Below are 16,946 nucleotides of genomic sequence, written 5' to 3'. Positions count from 1 at the left end.
CTCCAGCCACTGTGCTGAGCACTTTAATTTAGTGAACATTAACTGACCCAACCCCTGCAGCATGTTAAAATGCTGGGTTTTGGAAAAGCCCAGAGGGGTCAAGTGGCTCATTAAAGGTCATGCAGCTCAGCAGTGACTGAGCTAGCACTTGAGTCCAATCGGTGGCCCTCCTCCTTCAGCCATTGCTGACAAATTCCTGGTTCTCAGCAGAGTTGTGTGCCTGGCTTCAGCGATGCCGGTACACGCCAGTTAAGTCATTTGTCTCTCTGCCCATCGGCTTTCAAAGGGTGCTTTCTGATGGTGAGATGCCCACCTTCCCATGTGGGCAGATCAGAGTTCTGTAATCTAGGTAATTGACTTAATTTTAAGGCATCTCAGAAGAATTATGTGACTGTGGCTTTAAACTCTATGAGATTAGAAACCAGGTATTCCCAGCACCTGGCAATAACTATTTGTTGAATAAATGACCTTTACATAATCTGATTAAAAGGAATCAGACTCATGGAATTAGGATTATCTAACAAAGATTCAGCTTCATGGCCTGGGATGAGTTCAGTTAGCTTTTTGAAATGCATTTGGACATCTCTCCTTGTGTATCATTAGTAGCTTCAGCATCATGTCCTCGTTTTAAAAAATAAGCATTGTTGCCATTCGTAATGTTCTCACAGAAACCTCGATTTGGAGCTTAAGACATTATGCTCACTTGTCCTGCTAACATTGTGACATGCAGATATCCTCATTTTTGTCTGGAAGGTGATAATTGCAGATTCAGTTACTTCTAAGAGAAAGGGATGTTTAGAAGATTGAGAGCAAAGCTGAGACTCTGTAACAATGTGGAAATATCCCGCAGGGAGTGTGGCCATGAGGCAACTCTAATGCTTCCTTTGCACTTTTGATTTTTTGGGGGGAAGATTTATTAAAACACTGTCAATTAACTGAGCTGTGCTATATTTATATAAATATAAAAATATATTTGCTATATTTTTTAGCGGGGTTTCTTTTTACTTATGTTGGTCTACTTCATACATATGTATTTTTTTCAGACAGGATATTTCAGAAAATGCTTTAAATGATATTGTCGACTTTCACATATGAAGACTTAGTGCGGTTGATAACTAGAAATTTTAATTTAAGATGTCTTAAGAATGCTTTACTGTTAATTGAAAGGATTTCTTCCCTCAGTATCACAGCCAATGACTCGTCTTGAGCAGCTAATTAGTGCGATTATTCCACAGCTGCATTTGCTACAGCACAAAGGTTTGCTCCTGTTTTTATCAAAAGGATCAGTCTCTCTGGGAATGTTTTAACCTGACAGGCTTTGAATAGTAAGGCCGCTTATTTATTTATTTATTTATTTTAAAATAACTGTTCCCCCCCGCTTCCCTCCGCCACCCGCCATGCCCCTCATCACAGCTCTCCTTCTTTTCTTGGCTCAGGAAGGTGCATTTGAGCTTTGAATACATACTCTACAGTGAGAAAATACATTTTTAAAATGCTCTTTTAGTATCAAGTGAATAGATTATTTTAAGTGAGTTAGAATAACGGCCAGGTGCCCTTAATATGTGGATGAGTGCATGATATTAAATAATAAGCAAGGTATTAACATTGTTCGATTTGTATGTGTCTGTAGGAAATGTAGAAAAACATGAAGGAAAGAGGGTTTGTGTTTTCTGGAATGCTGAGCACTTCCAAGTTTGCCAATATACTGGATATAGTCACCACTTTCCCATCGTATTGTCAAAATGTTGTCTATGTTGGATTCTGTCTCCTTTCTTCTAGCCAAATGGTGATTTCGATCACTCAAGTCCTTTCTTCATGTTCTTAAATTAGTGTCTAGAGGCATATATTCTGCCACTGAAAAAATACTATGACTTCTTTATAGTTGAGGGGAGTAAAATGATAGAAAGATAAATTTACCTGTAATTCTATTCTCACCCTGGCAACTATGATTATCTTTGTACATTTCCTACTAATCATTTTGCATTCTTGTGTATATGCATATACCATACTTATTTGAAATTAGAATGTAAATATACTTTTGAATCATACTTTTCAATTCCCTCTTGTTACCTACATGTCCCACTTTGTTCTGTAGTTGCACAATTAAAAAAAATAGGTAGTATTTTATTGACTTCATGTATGATAATGTATTTAACCATTCTCATATTGTGGGACAAATTTTTGATTATTCACGTATGTTGCAATTTGTATACAGTCTTGTAATATCAGTTTTTGCACATTAAGTTATTTACTTAGGAAAATTGTCCATCACATTTCTGAATCAAATTGCATGAACAATTTTTAGCTTTTTGGTAACGTTGTTAAGCTGTTTTAATATATAACAGCAATGGTGTAGAGTAACATTATTCTTACGCTTTTTCTTGTCATGGATAGTTTATTTTAAAAATTTTAAAAAATAAAAAAAATAAGAACCTTGGATCTTACCTTAAATGCTATTTTGTATCTGGCTTTTCTAAGTTCATTATATTGTGTAGTTTTATTCAAATCAGTAAATATATTTTTACACTAGTTTTAATGGTTGCATCATGTTACGTTATGATTCTCTGACAATATACTGAACCAATTTCCTGTTGTGAAAATAAGCGAACTGTTAAATTGTTATTGTGTAGTTTTTCTGGGATAGTGTGAGGGTAAAACCGACACTTCTTCACCCCCTAGCATGTTCTGTTACCTTCAGAGCCTGAAGGTTCCTGCCTTTAAGGAGTTCATTAGGATGGTCAATGATATTTAAAGTTTTATTTTGCCTTTTATTAGAAGGTAAAAGATAATACTGGAGTTTATGCTTAAAGAAGGAAGTTCAAAGTACAAATACTTACCTTGAAGCATGACTTTCTCAAGAGTGAATATTTTCTCAAATGTTCCTTTTCTTCTGTCCCAGATGCCAAGGTTTTGAACTGTTGACCTAAACACAGACGTTAATATACACATGTGTGTGTATATATCTGTATATATGTATATGTTAATATATATGTGTGTGTGTATATATAGAGAGAGAGATAAACAGTGAAACATTTTCTAGCTATAATAATGGTGACAGCAAACATTTGTTGAGCCAGTACTACATGGTACTCATTGTACTAGGGGATTTATGTGCCTTGTTTTATTTAATCCCCCAAAATCCCTAGGAAGTAGGGCTTTAAAATATACACGATGCAATAGAAATTTTAAAAGAACACCTCCCACCTTTATAAATGGTAAGTGGGTAAAAAAAAAACTCCTGTTTTCCTTCTTTTCCAGATACTAAGGCAGAGAGAGGTTTAATAACTTGATGTCATAAAACTGGCAAGATAAATTATCAAAAACCATATTTAGGAAAATTAGCAAGCCTTTTCTTTTTGATTTGTGAGTAGGGTTTCAGAATTTTAAACCATTTTGGGTAAAGTGTGTGCCAAAACCATTAGAAGTAGTCCTCATGGGGAACACACGGAGAATGCATAGTAACATAGTAGAGGGCATGCCAAGGTGAATCAGAAGAAAAGACGGCACAAAGAAAACCAGACAGAGAAGTATTGGTTTGTCAGACCAGCTCATCTTCTGCCCCTTTGCCGAAAGACTGAGGTCGAGTTCAGTGTTAACTTTCTGGCCCAAACGCTTCCTTCATTAATTATTTTTGCTTATCGTATCTTAGAAAAGTTTCCTCTTGGCAAAACTCACCTTTTCTTTAATCAATTTTTGTTAGTAAACATTTTAGGCATCTTCAAAGAACCTAGATAACATGTAGGAGTAGTTATTTGGTTAGATTCAGTTGTACAAAAAAGCAAATCAAGCAATTTATTTTTAAATGTGAAAATTTGGGTGCCATTAAGATGCTTTGCTTCTTGGCAGTGCATATGGCGGCGCTATATTTGGTGGTGATGAGTAGTGTGCAGCATAAAATAAAAAAAAAAAAAAAGATAAGCCGCCTGATAAAAATGCCTAAATGCAATCAAGCTGACTTATTTTAATTCAACTACTAATGACTTAAATCCTGTCACCTCTTGATTTTCAATTATGTGGAGTACCATTCTGTGACTTGATTATATTTGCACAGACTCATTTTATAGTTTGATGCAATTTAGGATACCCCAAAGTGCAAACGAAGGGTCTCATTAGGAAACTAAATGTTGTATGCCTTTTGGTTTTCCCACAGCAGTTCCGCGGAGCATCCTGGGGCCTCCAAGCCTCCGATAAGCTCCTCCAGTATGACATCACGCATCTTGCTACGCCAGCAACTCATGCGTGAGCAGATGCAGGAGCAGGAGCGCAGGGAGCAGCAGCAGAAGCTGCAGGCGGCCCAATTCATGCAACAGAGAGTGCCCGTGAGTCAGACACCAGCCATAAACGTCAGTGTGCCCACCACCCTTCCCTCTGCCACCCAGGTGCCGATGGAAGTCCTTAAGGTACGTTGAGTGTCGCTCTCGTTCGTTGGACCAAACTCTTCCATTTTCCATTTGCTAGGTATTTTGTTTATCTGAATGTGTATTTCGTTAGACTGATCCATCAGAATTATACTTGAAAACTCCAACTCCCTTAATTCCTACATGGCTTTATATTTTAAAAGAAGGTTGCAAATGCATTGTAACTGTAATGGTACAATTCAATAAATGGTGGGAGTCAATGTTCCATGAGCAATTGCAAGTGGGAATACCTGTTTGTCATAATGACATCTTTCTTTGGGAAAGTTTCAAAACAAGAGTTATCTGAGATGGGCCTCTTCTAATAACTTGTGTATCTTAAATATTTTTTTCTTAAATGCCTTCCATAGCCACTCTTTAATTTTCTTTTTATTTAGTATGTAATATTGGTTGTAGAATTTAACTCTTTTAGAAAGCTCTTCACATACAAGATTGAAGAAGAGCTTTCTGCGCTTTAATAACCAGACTGCATAATCCTTTTACTGCAGTGAGTTGTCTGCTTTGGGTCTCTTTGATTTCTTGCTAGAGTAGAAACTGCAGGAGCTTGTTAGCATCATTCGATTAGGGACATATAGCTTCCTAATTACTAAGGAAAATTGTAACAAGTCTAAGAATAGAATTCCATCTCACACATGTGTCTTCCACATCACATAGGGAGATACTCCTTGTTTAAGAATAAGCATTTCAGTTCTTAAATATGACTGATTCAAGGAAAGTTAAAAGGAAAGTAGGGGAACTTCCTCATTTTTAATTTATTTTATTGTATTTTATTACCTGCTCACCTAATTCTGAAAAGTCTCAAGTGTTACTGTTCATTAAACAATGTGAACTTTACAGACCCGTGATTCGTTATTGGTTTTTGGATTCATTCATGTGCACAGAAAAAACGTCTCCCATTATTTAAAGTTTACTATTAAAGTAAATAGAGAGATGATGTGTTATAATTAGGAATCAATCCGTGAACCTTACCAGGAAGTAGGAAAGAGATTCTTTAAAAAACAAATCAAGAGTCAATTATTTTTTATTTGCAAAGACTTAAACTGTAGTGATGAAATAATGGAACTCAGATGAAGAAACCAACTGAAATTGGGTTAGGGAAAAAAGATCCAAATAGTTTAACATAAAGTTTTACTCTAATGTGATTGTTTGAAATTCTGGATATTGCCACAGTTAATGGATTTTTTACTCTTTCTTTTTTACACCTCAATTAACTCAAGGTTTTCTCTCTGGAATAGATGATGCATTGAATCTTTCTGTTCTGCTTGGGTGAAAATTGATGTGATCACTATTTAAGCTTTTATAGATTTAAGAATTATTTAAGATTTAAGTTCTTATCTCATGCCTGCAGGGGTGACATTTATTGTGTATACCTTAGGTTATTTAAAATTGTATGAATTAAATAGTAACAAGATATGGAGAAATATGTCTATTTTATTCATCATAATAGTTTACCTTTTTAATCTGAAGGGCAAATTTTAGAAGAGTTGACATGGATTTGGGCTAGTAGTGGTTTATATCCAACTGAAGGTAATGTTTGATACTATGTTAAAGAATATTTATTAAAATCAGTATTCCTGTTAAGGCAGCTACAACTGATAGAGAGGAAATTACCCAAATGAAAATGTGTTGAAACGTCATTTCCAGATTATCTTAAAAATGAGCATAGTTTCTAAATGTTTTTGTCATTGTAAATATATTATTTTTGAAAATGATTAAAATTAAAACCTACATTAAGTTGTTTGAATAACATACCAATATTTTTATATGTTGCTGTGTCCTGGTGACACTGGATTGATACAGCCCCCCTAACTTATGTACGCCAGAAAAATGTCCAAAGTTAAAGCACAAATAAATTGTTACAACTAGATGACATACTCTAACTAAAAATAAGAATTAGGTAAAATTTCTCTTTTATACTGAATAGAGTTCATGTCTATTTAACTTCTGCTTTTTTATACTTCAGTTATAAAAACTAGTAAACTATGTCATATAAATAAAAATAAAGAATTATTGCCATAGCTATATGATTAGGTTTGATAGCTATTTAGACAAATTTTAGTATTCTTAAATGAAGAAACAAATAAGAATACATGATTTCATTAAGACAATATTTTAAGAAAATCAACATTTCTAAAGAGAATATCATATAAGTGATTGCTTCAGATACTTAAAGACTTAGGACTTCATAAAAATAGTTGGCTTATTTTCAAAATTTTGTGTATAAAAGTATTACGAAACATTACAGAAAGGTAACTGAGAGAAAGGTGTTTTTTTCTTTTTTATAGTTTTTTAAATCATAAGCATAGTTTTATGAAGTGGTTAATAGTAAAACAGTTAATATGCTTCATCTTGGACCATTTATTTCTCCATGAATATGTATTTCCAAAGAATGGTAATATCAAGTATCCTAATTGAGTGTATTATGATACAAATCATACTGAATAAATATTTTCTCATAGTATACCCTGAGTAAATTTATTTAATTTTTAAAGGTTTAAATTGCTAAAACAGAACGTGCCTGCTTCTCAGTGGAGGTAGATGTATACAATTAGTCACACTTGCATGCACTAGAGAATCTGGTTAAATCTCTCCATCTCCCAAGTTGTTTGTAAGAACCTGAGAGAAAAAAGGTCATAGTTTAGTTTTCATACACACACCAAGTTAAGTTACCCACATTCTACTATCTGGATGAATGACTGATTTCGAAAAGCTAAAGCAGTGTTTTCAGGTTAATCCCTTTCTTTGGCAGAGTTAAATTTAAAATATGAAGCTTTATAAAGCATGTTTAAAAATTATTTACATCTGGTAAACTTAGGACTAGTCAGATTTTGGGTTAGAGGTCAAAAATCTGCATCACTCATTTCTCAACATATGGTTATTGTGCAGTGAGTAAGTTCATGAATTTCTGTAGGATTAGCCTCTAGTTTCTATATTGATTTAATAATATATGAATTTTCCTTCATATTGATTTTCATTTGGGGGACATGGAATCATGAGTCTTATTGCTGTAGATTTACATAGTAAAGATATTCTCCAAGTTTTTTAAGAACAACCTTACCCAATTGGGTATTGTAATTTAAGGATGCTCTTTTACCATAAATTAACCAACACCTGGAGTGCACAATGCATTTTTTTTTTTTTTTTGTAATGGTGAACACACCCTGTAATTTGAATTGTGAATTAACAACAACAAAAAAAGTCTTCAAGAACCATTAATGGAATCAGTTTCTTCCACAAGTGAGTTTTGCTGGCATGCAAGTCATACACACCTGAAGTTTGAAATTTGATGTAGCTTTTTTCAAACAAAAACAGAGTAACAGGGGACAGACCTATAGATGAATTCAGCCTTATAGCTAAAGCATCACGGTACAAACCACCAAGTTAATCATTTGCGTAGTCACCAACCATCTGTTTTCATGGTTTTGTCTGTCTGACTTTGATGAATTATAAAAGCACTGGTCGCTCTCATCCTGGACTGAGAAGTTCATCAGGATTTCTTCCCCTACTACCTTCCCAACATGGGCTCTGACGGTTGAAAGCTTGAAAACATAGTTTACAGTTTGAAAATGTTTCTCTGTTCAGAAATCTGAAGGGAGTTGCCAAGGATTCCTCACTACCTCTCTCTTTCCCTCCCTTCCTTTCACCTTGAAATTTACAACTTTGAAGGCAAAGTCAAAGTCTTCTCTGGAACGGATTGTCCATTGAATTTTTCTGTTCTGCTTAAGAGAAAGGTTACATGAATTTTAAAAAGAAAAGATTATTTTATTACTTTCGGGCATTTCTTAAGTACTTTGAAGGAATTTATTTTTAAATTTTTCCTTTTCTCCAAATCATCTCAAGAGTTGCACAAATTGCTCTGTAATTAGTGATGATGCTTGCTGTTTGTCAAATACAGAAGCACTTTTTCTGGGACCCTCTACATTGTAAACTAAATTTATGTGGGTGTTTATTTGGTGGTTATCTCATCAAAGTTTCCTCTCATTTGGATTGAGATTCTAGCGAGGTGGGCTGGAAGTCCTGCTCCTTGTCACCCTCTTCCAACAACTGACACTCCGTATTTCAATAGTGAGGGGAAGGGTTAATGATTGAACTACTGGTCTTTCGCTGTAAATTATGAAATCTGCATGGACTAGAATTTTCAAGGTGTGATTTATTTTTTAGGTATAACACAGAAACATGAAAATATCTGTGGAGTTGGTGGGTTGGTGGGCTACACATTGGCAGAAGGGACTTCTCCCACAACCTACCCTTATATTTTGTTTCTGATTTATGTAGCCAGGAATACAGACCCTAAATAGCATCATGGTGGCTGCAAGAAGCCAGAACAGATGTGCTGTGTCTCGGATCAGTTTGCCTTGGTCCCCTCAGTTAGGGGATCTGTTGCTAGAGGTGTTACTCTCATAAGATGAAGACCTACTATGTCTGAGATTTCTTCTAATAGCATAGTCCAGTCACACATGGACCAGCATATACTTATATCCCCTGTAGTGTGACTTACACAAACAACCTGTCAGCCTTGATTTCAGGGATCGTTTATAAACATTAGTGTCCTTTTGTTTTTGCATCAATGTTGGTGTCTGCAAGGATACATCCTCATTCAGGGGGAGAAAGGGACTCAGATTTCAGGTCAACAAACAGCTCTTCGTCCTCCCAGAAACCTCATTTCCCTTCAGAATCTGAATCATTCAGTGTCACACATAAGGTAATTTTCTCTCTCTTTAAAACTCATGTTATTGATTTTTTTTAATTGCAGACAATACTTGTTAACTTTTAACAGATTTAAACAATGCAGCAGAATAATTCAATATGAATCTTACCCTGCCTACCACCGCCTCCCTTCTATAATGTTCCCTGGAAGGAACTACTGTTAACAGTTTAGGGTACAGCCTTCCTATTATTTTCTGTTTTCTAACCCTACCATCAGTTGCCTTTTATAGAAGCAAGGTCTGAAGAAATATATTAGGCAGTTTTTATCAGGTAGACATAAACCCTTTAGTTTTCTTTGTTCATGTTTTAAAATGGAACAAAAGAAATATAATTTATTTTCCTTCTGGGCTGTCTCTATCTTTGAGAATCCTGCTTCAAGGTCCACTCTTCCCTAGGTGCAGTGAGGACTTCTCACCCTGTGTCTTGAGAGCAGTTTAATTGGTTCAGTGTGTAAGTATGTACCAGCTTGCACGGCACTGAGTGGCAGCCCCTTTGCTTCCCAGGCTGCTTTATGAACACTTGCAGGTGAGGATTTAGTGATCTCAGGGCTGGCACAAGAAAGTGCTCCATAGAGTTGTCTTATTTGGTAAAGTCAAACTTAACACGGGCTCAGTAGTGCAAGAATTACAATAAGTGCGAGAATCGCAGTAAGTGCTTGTGGATTAATGTTGGACTTGGTTTTTCTGTCCGTACTGCTTTTAGTAGCTAGTAATGAAATGCTGGCTGAAGAAAGTCCTCTGCTTAAATTTTTAGGTTTTATCTACTTAAAAGAGCAGATCCATGAGACCAACTATCTGAAACAAAATATTCTGCCTTTACACAACTAAGCCTATGAATTAATCCCAGTTTCTGGAAGCACTGGAACTTCAGCTCTAATTACATGTTTATTGGGCAGTATTGGCACAAAATGGAAATGATTTCTCTCTTTATGACCACAGGGACATTTTCATGTAAGAGGGGTACAACAGAATCCAGGTTTTGTACAGCAGAATCTGGGTTTGATTTCATCAGGTTGTGGATAGGGTCTGATGTACCTGGTGGACACTTGACTAGTAGCTAGTAATGAAATGCTGGCTGACATGCAGCATGGCACTCTCTCTTTAAGTAGGAGAATCTTTGCCATCTTCTCCATGAGCCCTTTTGCAGTCACTGAATTCATCCTGTGTGTTTCCATGAGAAGAGACACCTGTTAGGCGTCTCATTTTCTCCTGTTAGAGGAGGCTATATTGATAGGTGCAGTCTCCCTTCATTTACACAGTTCTCATAATTCCATACTGCTGGAGGTGAAGGCAGTATCATAAGGAAAATATTAAGGTCTGGGACCTAGAAGTGAGGGCTAAAAATTGGAGTGGGCCTAGTGTCATCTGGCTCTGAATGGTAAATTGCTTTTTTAATGTCATGAGACCAGTAGAGCGTGCATCCTCAACAGGGGTGAAGTCACTCCCCACAAGGAGGACAAAACTGGATTGTTGGAGGGCAAAAAAGTATTAGATGTTACAATGGTTTGTAAACCTCCAAAGTCACAGTACATAAACCAATAAACCGTATATGTGTCTTCTAAAATTTCATGGTGATGGGGATGAAGGAGAAGCAATTAGGGGAAAAATGTCTAAAAAGGCTTTTTATTGGGATGCTAATGAATAAAAGATTGAGAAACATTCCTGCAGGGGAACCAGCATCTTTCCCAATTCTTTTGTGTTTTGTTTAGGGACCATTTATGGAGGCTCCTATGGATGTGACGCTTATATTCTGTCTGATCTGTGTCTCCCCAGGTGAACTGTTATGAGAACAATCACGATCAGCATGTGCCAGCATTGAACTTTACCTGTATTCACTCATTTAATGCCACCATTGCTCTGTGAGGTAGTTATTATTAGCACCCCATTTCACAGATGCAGCAACTATCACAGAGGGGTCAACTAGGTCATCAGAAAGTCACCCAAGTAGATGGTGCAGTCAGGATTTGAACTCATGTAGATGAACTCCATGGTCCACTAGTGGTAGTACCTCTCCTGGAGGGAATGACCTGAGAAATGTTAGGAGGGAGAGATTGCAATGTTCAGCCTCTCAAATGACACGGTAGCTTGGGGCTTGTAGCAAATGTTTACCACAGAGCTTCAATCCATAGCTTAAACTTTTATAGGAATTACTGATGTGAATGTGACACTACCTGAAGCACCTTGGAGGAGGAAAGGCAATTGTGCCTCCTTGACAACCTGGACATTAATTATAAGGTGAATTGGATGGTGGGATGAACACTTCATGTCTTTTAGCTCATTTATTGTTTTAGTAACCTTAGGAAACAAGTAGGATAATCCTCATTTTCCAGATAGGGAAACTGAGGCTTAGAGAGATTATCACTGGTCCCTGGTTACATAGACTCCACACACTACCTTATTTGCTTATAACCACACATTCTACTGTAAGGACATGCTCTAAACATTTCTGAAGAATCACCAGTAACAGAATATATAAGAGCAAAATGGGAGGTCAAAGAGAAACTACAGAGGAGTCTCACAGGCTTAACAGAAAGATACATGAACTTAAGCATTTGAATTAGTCAGGGGCTTCCCTATTGAATAGTTAAAATATCGTCATGAGTCTCCACTGTATGCCAGATGAAAGAACTGGATGTGTTTTTATTATATAAAAGGACTTACTGGCCACATTGTCCCCCATGGTAATTTATGCCTTATTGATAATCATCATTATGGGTTAAAAAGCACTACAGTGAAAGTTTCCGTAACAACATCCAAAAATCATAACTCAAGTCAATTATATTCTAAAGATCTTGGTGGTCCATGCTATTACAATTCATATGCTGAGTATTTCACTAATATATTTGCATTGTTTTAGATGGTTTTTGAAATAATGCAGTAGACTCGATATCAATTTTCTTCTGAAATTATGGTTGCATTTTTGGTTTTTCCTTCCCCACACACCTTGCAATATTAGAGCTCTTGCCATATTTTAGCACTTAACAACTGGAACTTCAGTTCTGGTTGTTTTTCTATTTGCTTTTAAGTAAATGTCAGTGGTGATAAATCTTATATTATTATATTGAAAAGGTCATGAGTCTCCTTCACAAATATTACCTATTTAATCCCAACAATTAAAGAAAGGACTTAGCTTTAAAAGACCACTTACTTTAAAAGACTCTTCAATAAGCACGCTTTTGAACAGAGATTGTGGACATGTGTAAGCAAAATCTAATTTTAACTTTGTTCTACTAAAATCAGTGGGTGTGATCTGTGTTTAAATTATGTAAATCAGTACAGTGGCTTCACCCAAGGTTATAACCGCAATCAGTACTAGAATATTGGCTCTCGCCCTGAATGTGTCTCTTTTTATTGACTTCTTTGAGGATCAGCTTGAACTTAAAAATCAAAAAATTAGCTCCAGATAATACAACAGTTATTCAGATCTTATTTATAAAGTTAGATGTTTTTTGTTTAGTAATTTATAATTTCATGAAAAGGAAATGAATCAGAAATGGAGCATATGAATCAGGTAAAGCAGAGGGCTGTTAAAGGAGAGAATGGTCCTAAAAAAGAAATTGTTTTAATTACTCTTTTAAAAAATAGGGAATGTCCTAGAAAAGGGTGTAGGTGAGTCTATACCATTGTTTCTACCAGCTGTCTCTGGAATGAGTATTGGGATTGGAAGTGGTGGTGGTCAAAGGCTTTATCATTATTATTATGATTTTTACTAGGAGAGCATAGGCATGCATTCTTTATGTAAATGATGTCCTAATGCATTTTTTTTTAAGAGTCACCCACAACTTTTTGAGGAGCACAGTTCTTCTGTCAGGTGTAAACTCACCAGTTTACTAGACTTAGACACATTATGTAACTCTAGTGGTCTTCCCTAGAAGAAAGATAACAAAGTGTAGGGATCCTGAAAATTAAAAGTGATTTGAATCACCCTGTCAGGAAATAATTTTTAAAAGTAGTTAAGAGGCCCAAAATGAAAAGCAAAATTCAGGCTTCTATTACCTTACTACCATGCATAACTCTGTTGTAATCTCCCCTGTTGGCCCTGGGTTTTGTATAATTAAAATTTAGGGGCTGGAAATTTTGTTGAGACTTAATTGGAAGTGACAAACCAGAGACATTCCTGCCGGTTAGGAAAGGCTTAAGAAATTCTTATTGGCTAAATTACAAATATGTAACATTTTTTCTGAACACTGCTTGGTAGTTCAGACTGCCCTAAAGGTGACAAGATTAGCTCTGTTTTTCTAGTGAAGTAGTAAAAATTAGATTAATAAGTACCAGGCAAAGAACCTTTTTTTTTTTTTTTTTTGCTTTTGAAAGAAATCTTACCTTGAGTACTTCTGGCTGTGGAGATCAGTGCCTTAATTAGCCACATGTTCTTTTTACCTCCTGGGAAATAAGTACGGGATAAAATTGGGGATCAAGCCGTAGACGTACATTGACTTAGCACACGCCACTAAGTAATTCATCAAGGAATGTTGGTAATTAGTCCTGCCTCTTTCAACTCTTGGCTTATTTTATAAAACCGGTTGATTTAAAATAATGCCTGCTGATTTATTACCCACACGTTTCAAGACTGGGACTTGGCTCTTAAACAAAAGCAATATTGTGCAGCGATGGAAACGCGCCTTCTTGTTTTTGTGTTTTTACAAATTCTGAAGGGCCATCTATGGCCCCTCTATTAACTTTGTTGCGTTTTCTTTTGCCCTATTCAGCATTTTACTGGGCTTTCTTTTCTGTCTTGGTAAAGAGAAAGGGGGAACAAATTTAAAACAAAAAAACAAAAAAATCCAAGCTCTCAGAGATTTGGGATGTGAGGTGCTTGTCAAAGTGTATTGGCTCTATGTGATTTGATGGAATTTAATTTGAATCCTTCATCTGGTAAGACAGGCTGTAGTAATGGCCTTTGGGTTTTTTTGTTTGTTTGTTTGTTTGTTTTTTTGTTGTTTTTTTGCATTAGTAAATGTTTGGTGATATTTATGGCAGCCAGGTTAATCTTAAAAGATTGAATTTATGAGAAGCACAGAACCTCATGACTTCAGCCTCTTACCCTTAGTATCCAAGCACTGTAGTATATTATAATTTGGATGCCAGATTCCTATTAATGCTGACTGATGAACCTCATTATGCTTTGAGATGAGACCTTAACCAGGGTCCCTATTGAAAATCCATGATCAGGCTGTCTCTGATACATAACTGTGTGAACTTGGGCACGTTTCCTATTCTCTCTGGGCCTCAGTGTCCTCATCTATAAAATGGAGGTAATGGTACTTGCCCTGGGGAGTTTTTGCGAGAGTTAAATGAGATAATTCACAAAAGCAGTGCAGTCTGATAGAATATGAACCAAGTACATAAATTTGAAGTTTCTAGTACTCTCATTAAAAATAGTAAAAAAAAAAAAAAAGTGAAACTAATTTTAATGTGTGTTATTTAACCCAACATATCTAAAATATCACTTCAACATGTAATCAGTGTAAAAATTATTAACAAGATATTTTCACATTTTTTTCTAAGTCTTTGTGCTGTCTGTAAAATTGCATGTATATTTTATACCTCCAGCACATCCCCAATTTGAACACTAAATTTTCATCAGAAAATTTGTTTGACCTATGTTTAGATTTTATAAAATGTGTAGTTGAAAAAGTTAGATTCATATACCTAACTTGTTTCAAACATATTCAAAAGATTTCCAATAAATAAATTGAATATGTCTTTAGACTTAAATTAAATAATATGAAATTTCAGTCTGAATGAGTCTGAACAAGCCACATTTCCAGTGCTCAGCAGCCAGATGTGGCTTGTGGCCTTTGCATTGGACAGCACAGAACTAAGGCATTAGCACAGTGCCAAGTAGATGGAAAGTGCTTGAGAAAGGATTCTGCTCTACTGTTGGTAATAATAAATCACATAATGATTTGCAATTATTAATCACACAAATATAGAAATTATTATCATCTCTAAGTTGCCATCTTCATTTGCCGCTATTATACCTACACAGTATTACTGCTTTCCTATGCCCGCCACAAAGAAAACTCACAAAAAAAATTAGTCATTATTTTCTTGCTCATTATTTGGACCCCATGTTAGCTGATATATCTTATGTATGGTTGACATTTCCTGTCAAAAACAGCCTCTTATAGGAGAAAGCAGAACGAGTCACCCTCGGTAACGTGGCACTCTGACTCATCTCTGCCAGTAGCCTTCCATTCAGACTTGAGCATGGTGACAGCCCTGAACTTGTTAGTCACACACCTTACTCATACTTTCAATACAGGTTCTTTTCAAACCTACACACATCACACTTACATAGCACCTGTCTGGCGTGTTAAAGATGTCTAAAATCTTGCAAATATAGGAGCATTTAATCAATGTTCTTGGTGTGGAACAGACATTAGGGGACAAGGAGATTAGTTAATCATACGTTGTTCTTTACCATACATTACATAGATTAATTAACATGAAGGATATTGAAAACTATGTTGGGGTTTTATATATGATTTTTATTTGTGCTAACGTCTCTTAGGCAATTTTCTTTCTTAGTTAACTTGCAGTGTATTTTTAGGAAATTAAAGCACAGCTCATAATGCAATGAAACAGTTCTTTTCTAATTCATTAGATACCCAAGTTTTCTGTTTTGATAGTAATTTTCAACCACTCATTAAACCAGAAATAATACCTAAGTGATAATTTACATTTTGTTAGTCACCTTTTCGTTCCTAATGCAAACAATGAGTCAATTATATTGGAATTAGTAAACTGTGTTAGAGAGATTTAATGCGTTCTTCATATAATACTAAGAGCCTATAAAGTCGCATTCTTGTGCAATTACAAAAAGCAAGAAAGCCAAGGGAGCAAAAATGTTAACCATGCTCTGACCTCTAGAAAGAAAAATCATCACGTTGTCAGATTTCATGATTTCCTTAGTTCGGAGTTAGATCTATTTTCTGAGTCTGTATTCTTTATCTCAATATTTTCTTATCTTCCATTAATATAAGTTAATAAACATTCAGGCCATTGCAAAGTTGATTTCTTTTTTCCAGTAGCTTTCCAGGTTTGTTTTAACATCACATACCTAAATAATTTTTCAACTAATGAATTAGAAGAATCTTGATAGAACTCATAATACAATGTTACGAATACGGGTAATTGTGCCCATTTTTATTGACACATGGGACTCCCAATGTCTCATAGAGAGGGAAGACAAATTGAACGTTCTGACAAGACATTTAATTTTGATACAAAATCTCTGTTCATCAGTTTGACATGAAGCTAAGGTGTTTAGAACTTAACCTCAAATGGTGGTAAGCGTACTGAAACGCAGGGGTTCTCAAAGTGTAGTCTGGAACCTGTATCCGCTGCATCCCCTGGGACCTCGTTAGAAATACAGATTCCCTGTGCCTATCCCAGGCCTACTGAACCAGAAACTCTGCGGGTGGGGCTCATTAATCTGTGTTTTAACCAGCCTTCTGAAAGATTCTAAAGTATGCTTGTGTTTGAGAATCGCTGCTGTAGAAACCTGGAGGTTAATTTGTAAGAAATATAAGAAAAATTGGGAAATGCAGATGCAAATAAAGTCAAATAAATTTCTTTGCTGTAGCGTCTCTGAGATCCTTTAACATGTGAAGAGTTATGGCAAATGTCCAGCAGTGGTACAGTGAACAAGCACTTTGAGAAGAAAGGGGAGGAGTAAGACGGGCAAAGGAAATGTTGCCTTGAGTTGCTCAGTGGAAAATGCAAAATACCTAATGGCTATTTAGGGTATTTTGTACACGTAGTACTTTCTATGATGTGCATATACTTATGAAAAGTTGATAAAAATAGGTTAATTCTG

The 16,946-nt window shown here is 35.8% G+C and overlaps 1 protein-coding gene across 6 annotated transcripts in view; it reads left to right on the top strand.

Moving 5' to 3' along the window:
- Positions 1 to 16,946, top strand: part of MITF (microphthalmia-associated transcription factor) — a 221,003-nt gene that overhangs the window by 133,768 nt on the left and 70,289 nt on the right. For all 6 annotated transcript variants that reach the window (XM_011947145.1, XM_011947144.1, XM_011947149.1 and 3 more), the window contains exon 2: positions 4,151 to 4,400. In XM_011947145.1, coding sequence (XP_011802535.1) covers positions 4,151 to 4,400 — 250 coding nt within the window. The remainder of the gene's footprint in view (positions 1 to 4,150; positions 4,401 to 16,946) is intronic.

Source organism: Colobus angolensis, unplaced genomic scaffold (genome assembly GCF_000951035.1).
Source record: "Colobus angolensis palliatus isolate OR3802 unplaced genomic scaffold, Cang.pa_1.0 Scaffold26, whole genome shotgun sequence".
Lineage (NCBI taxonomy): Eukaryota > Metazoa > Chordata > Mammalia > Primates > Cercopithecidae > Colobus > Colobus angolensis.
Note: the sequence above shows the minus strand (reverse complement) of the source record. Positions and strands in the feature narration are given on the sequence as shown.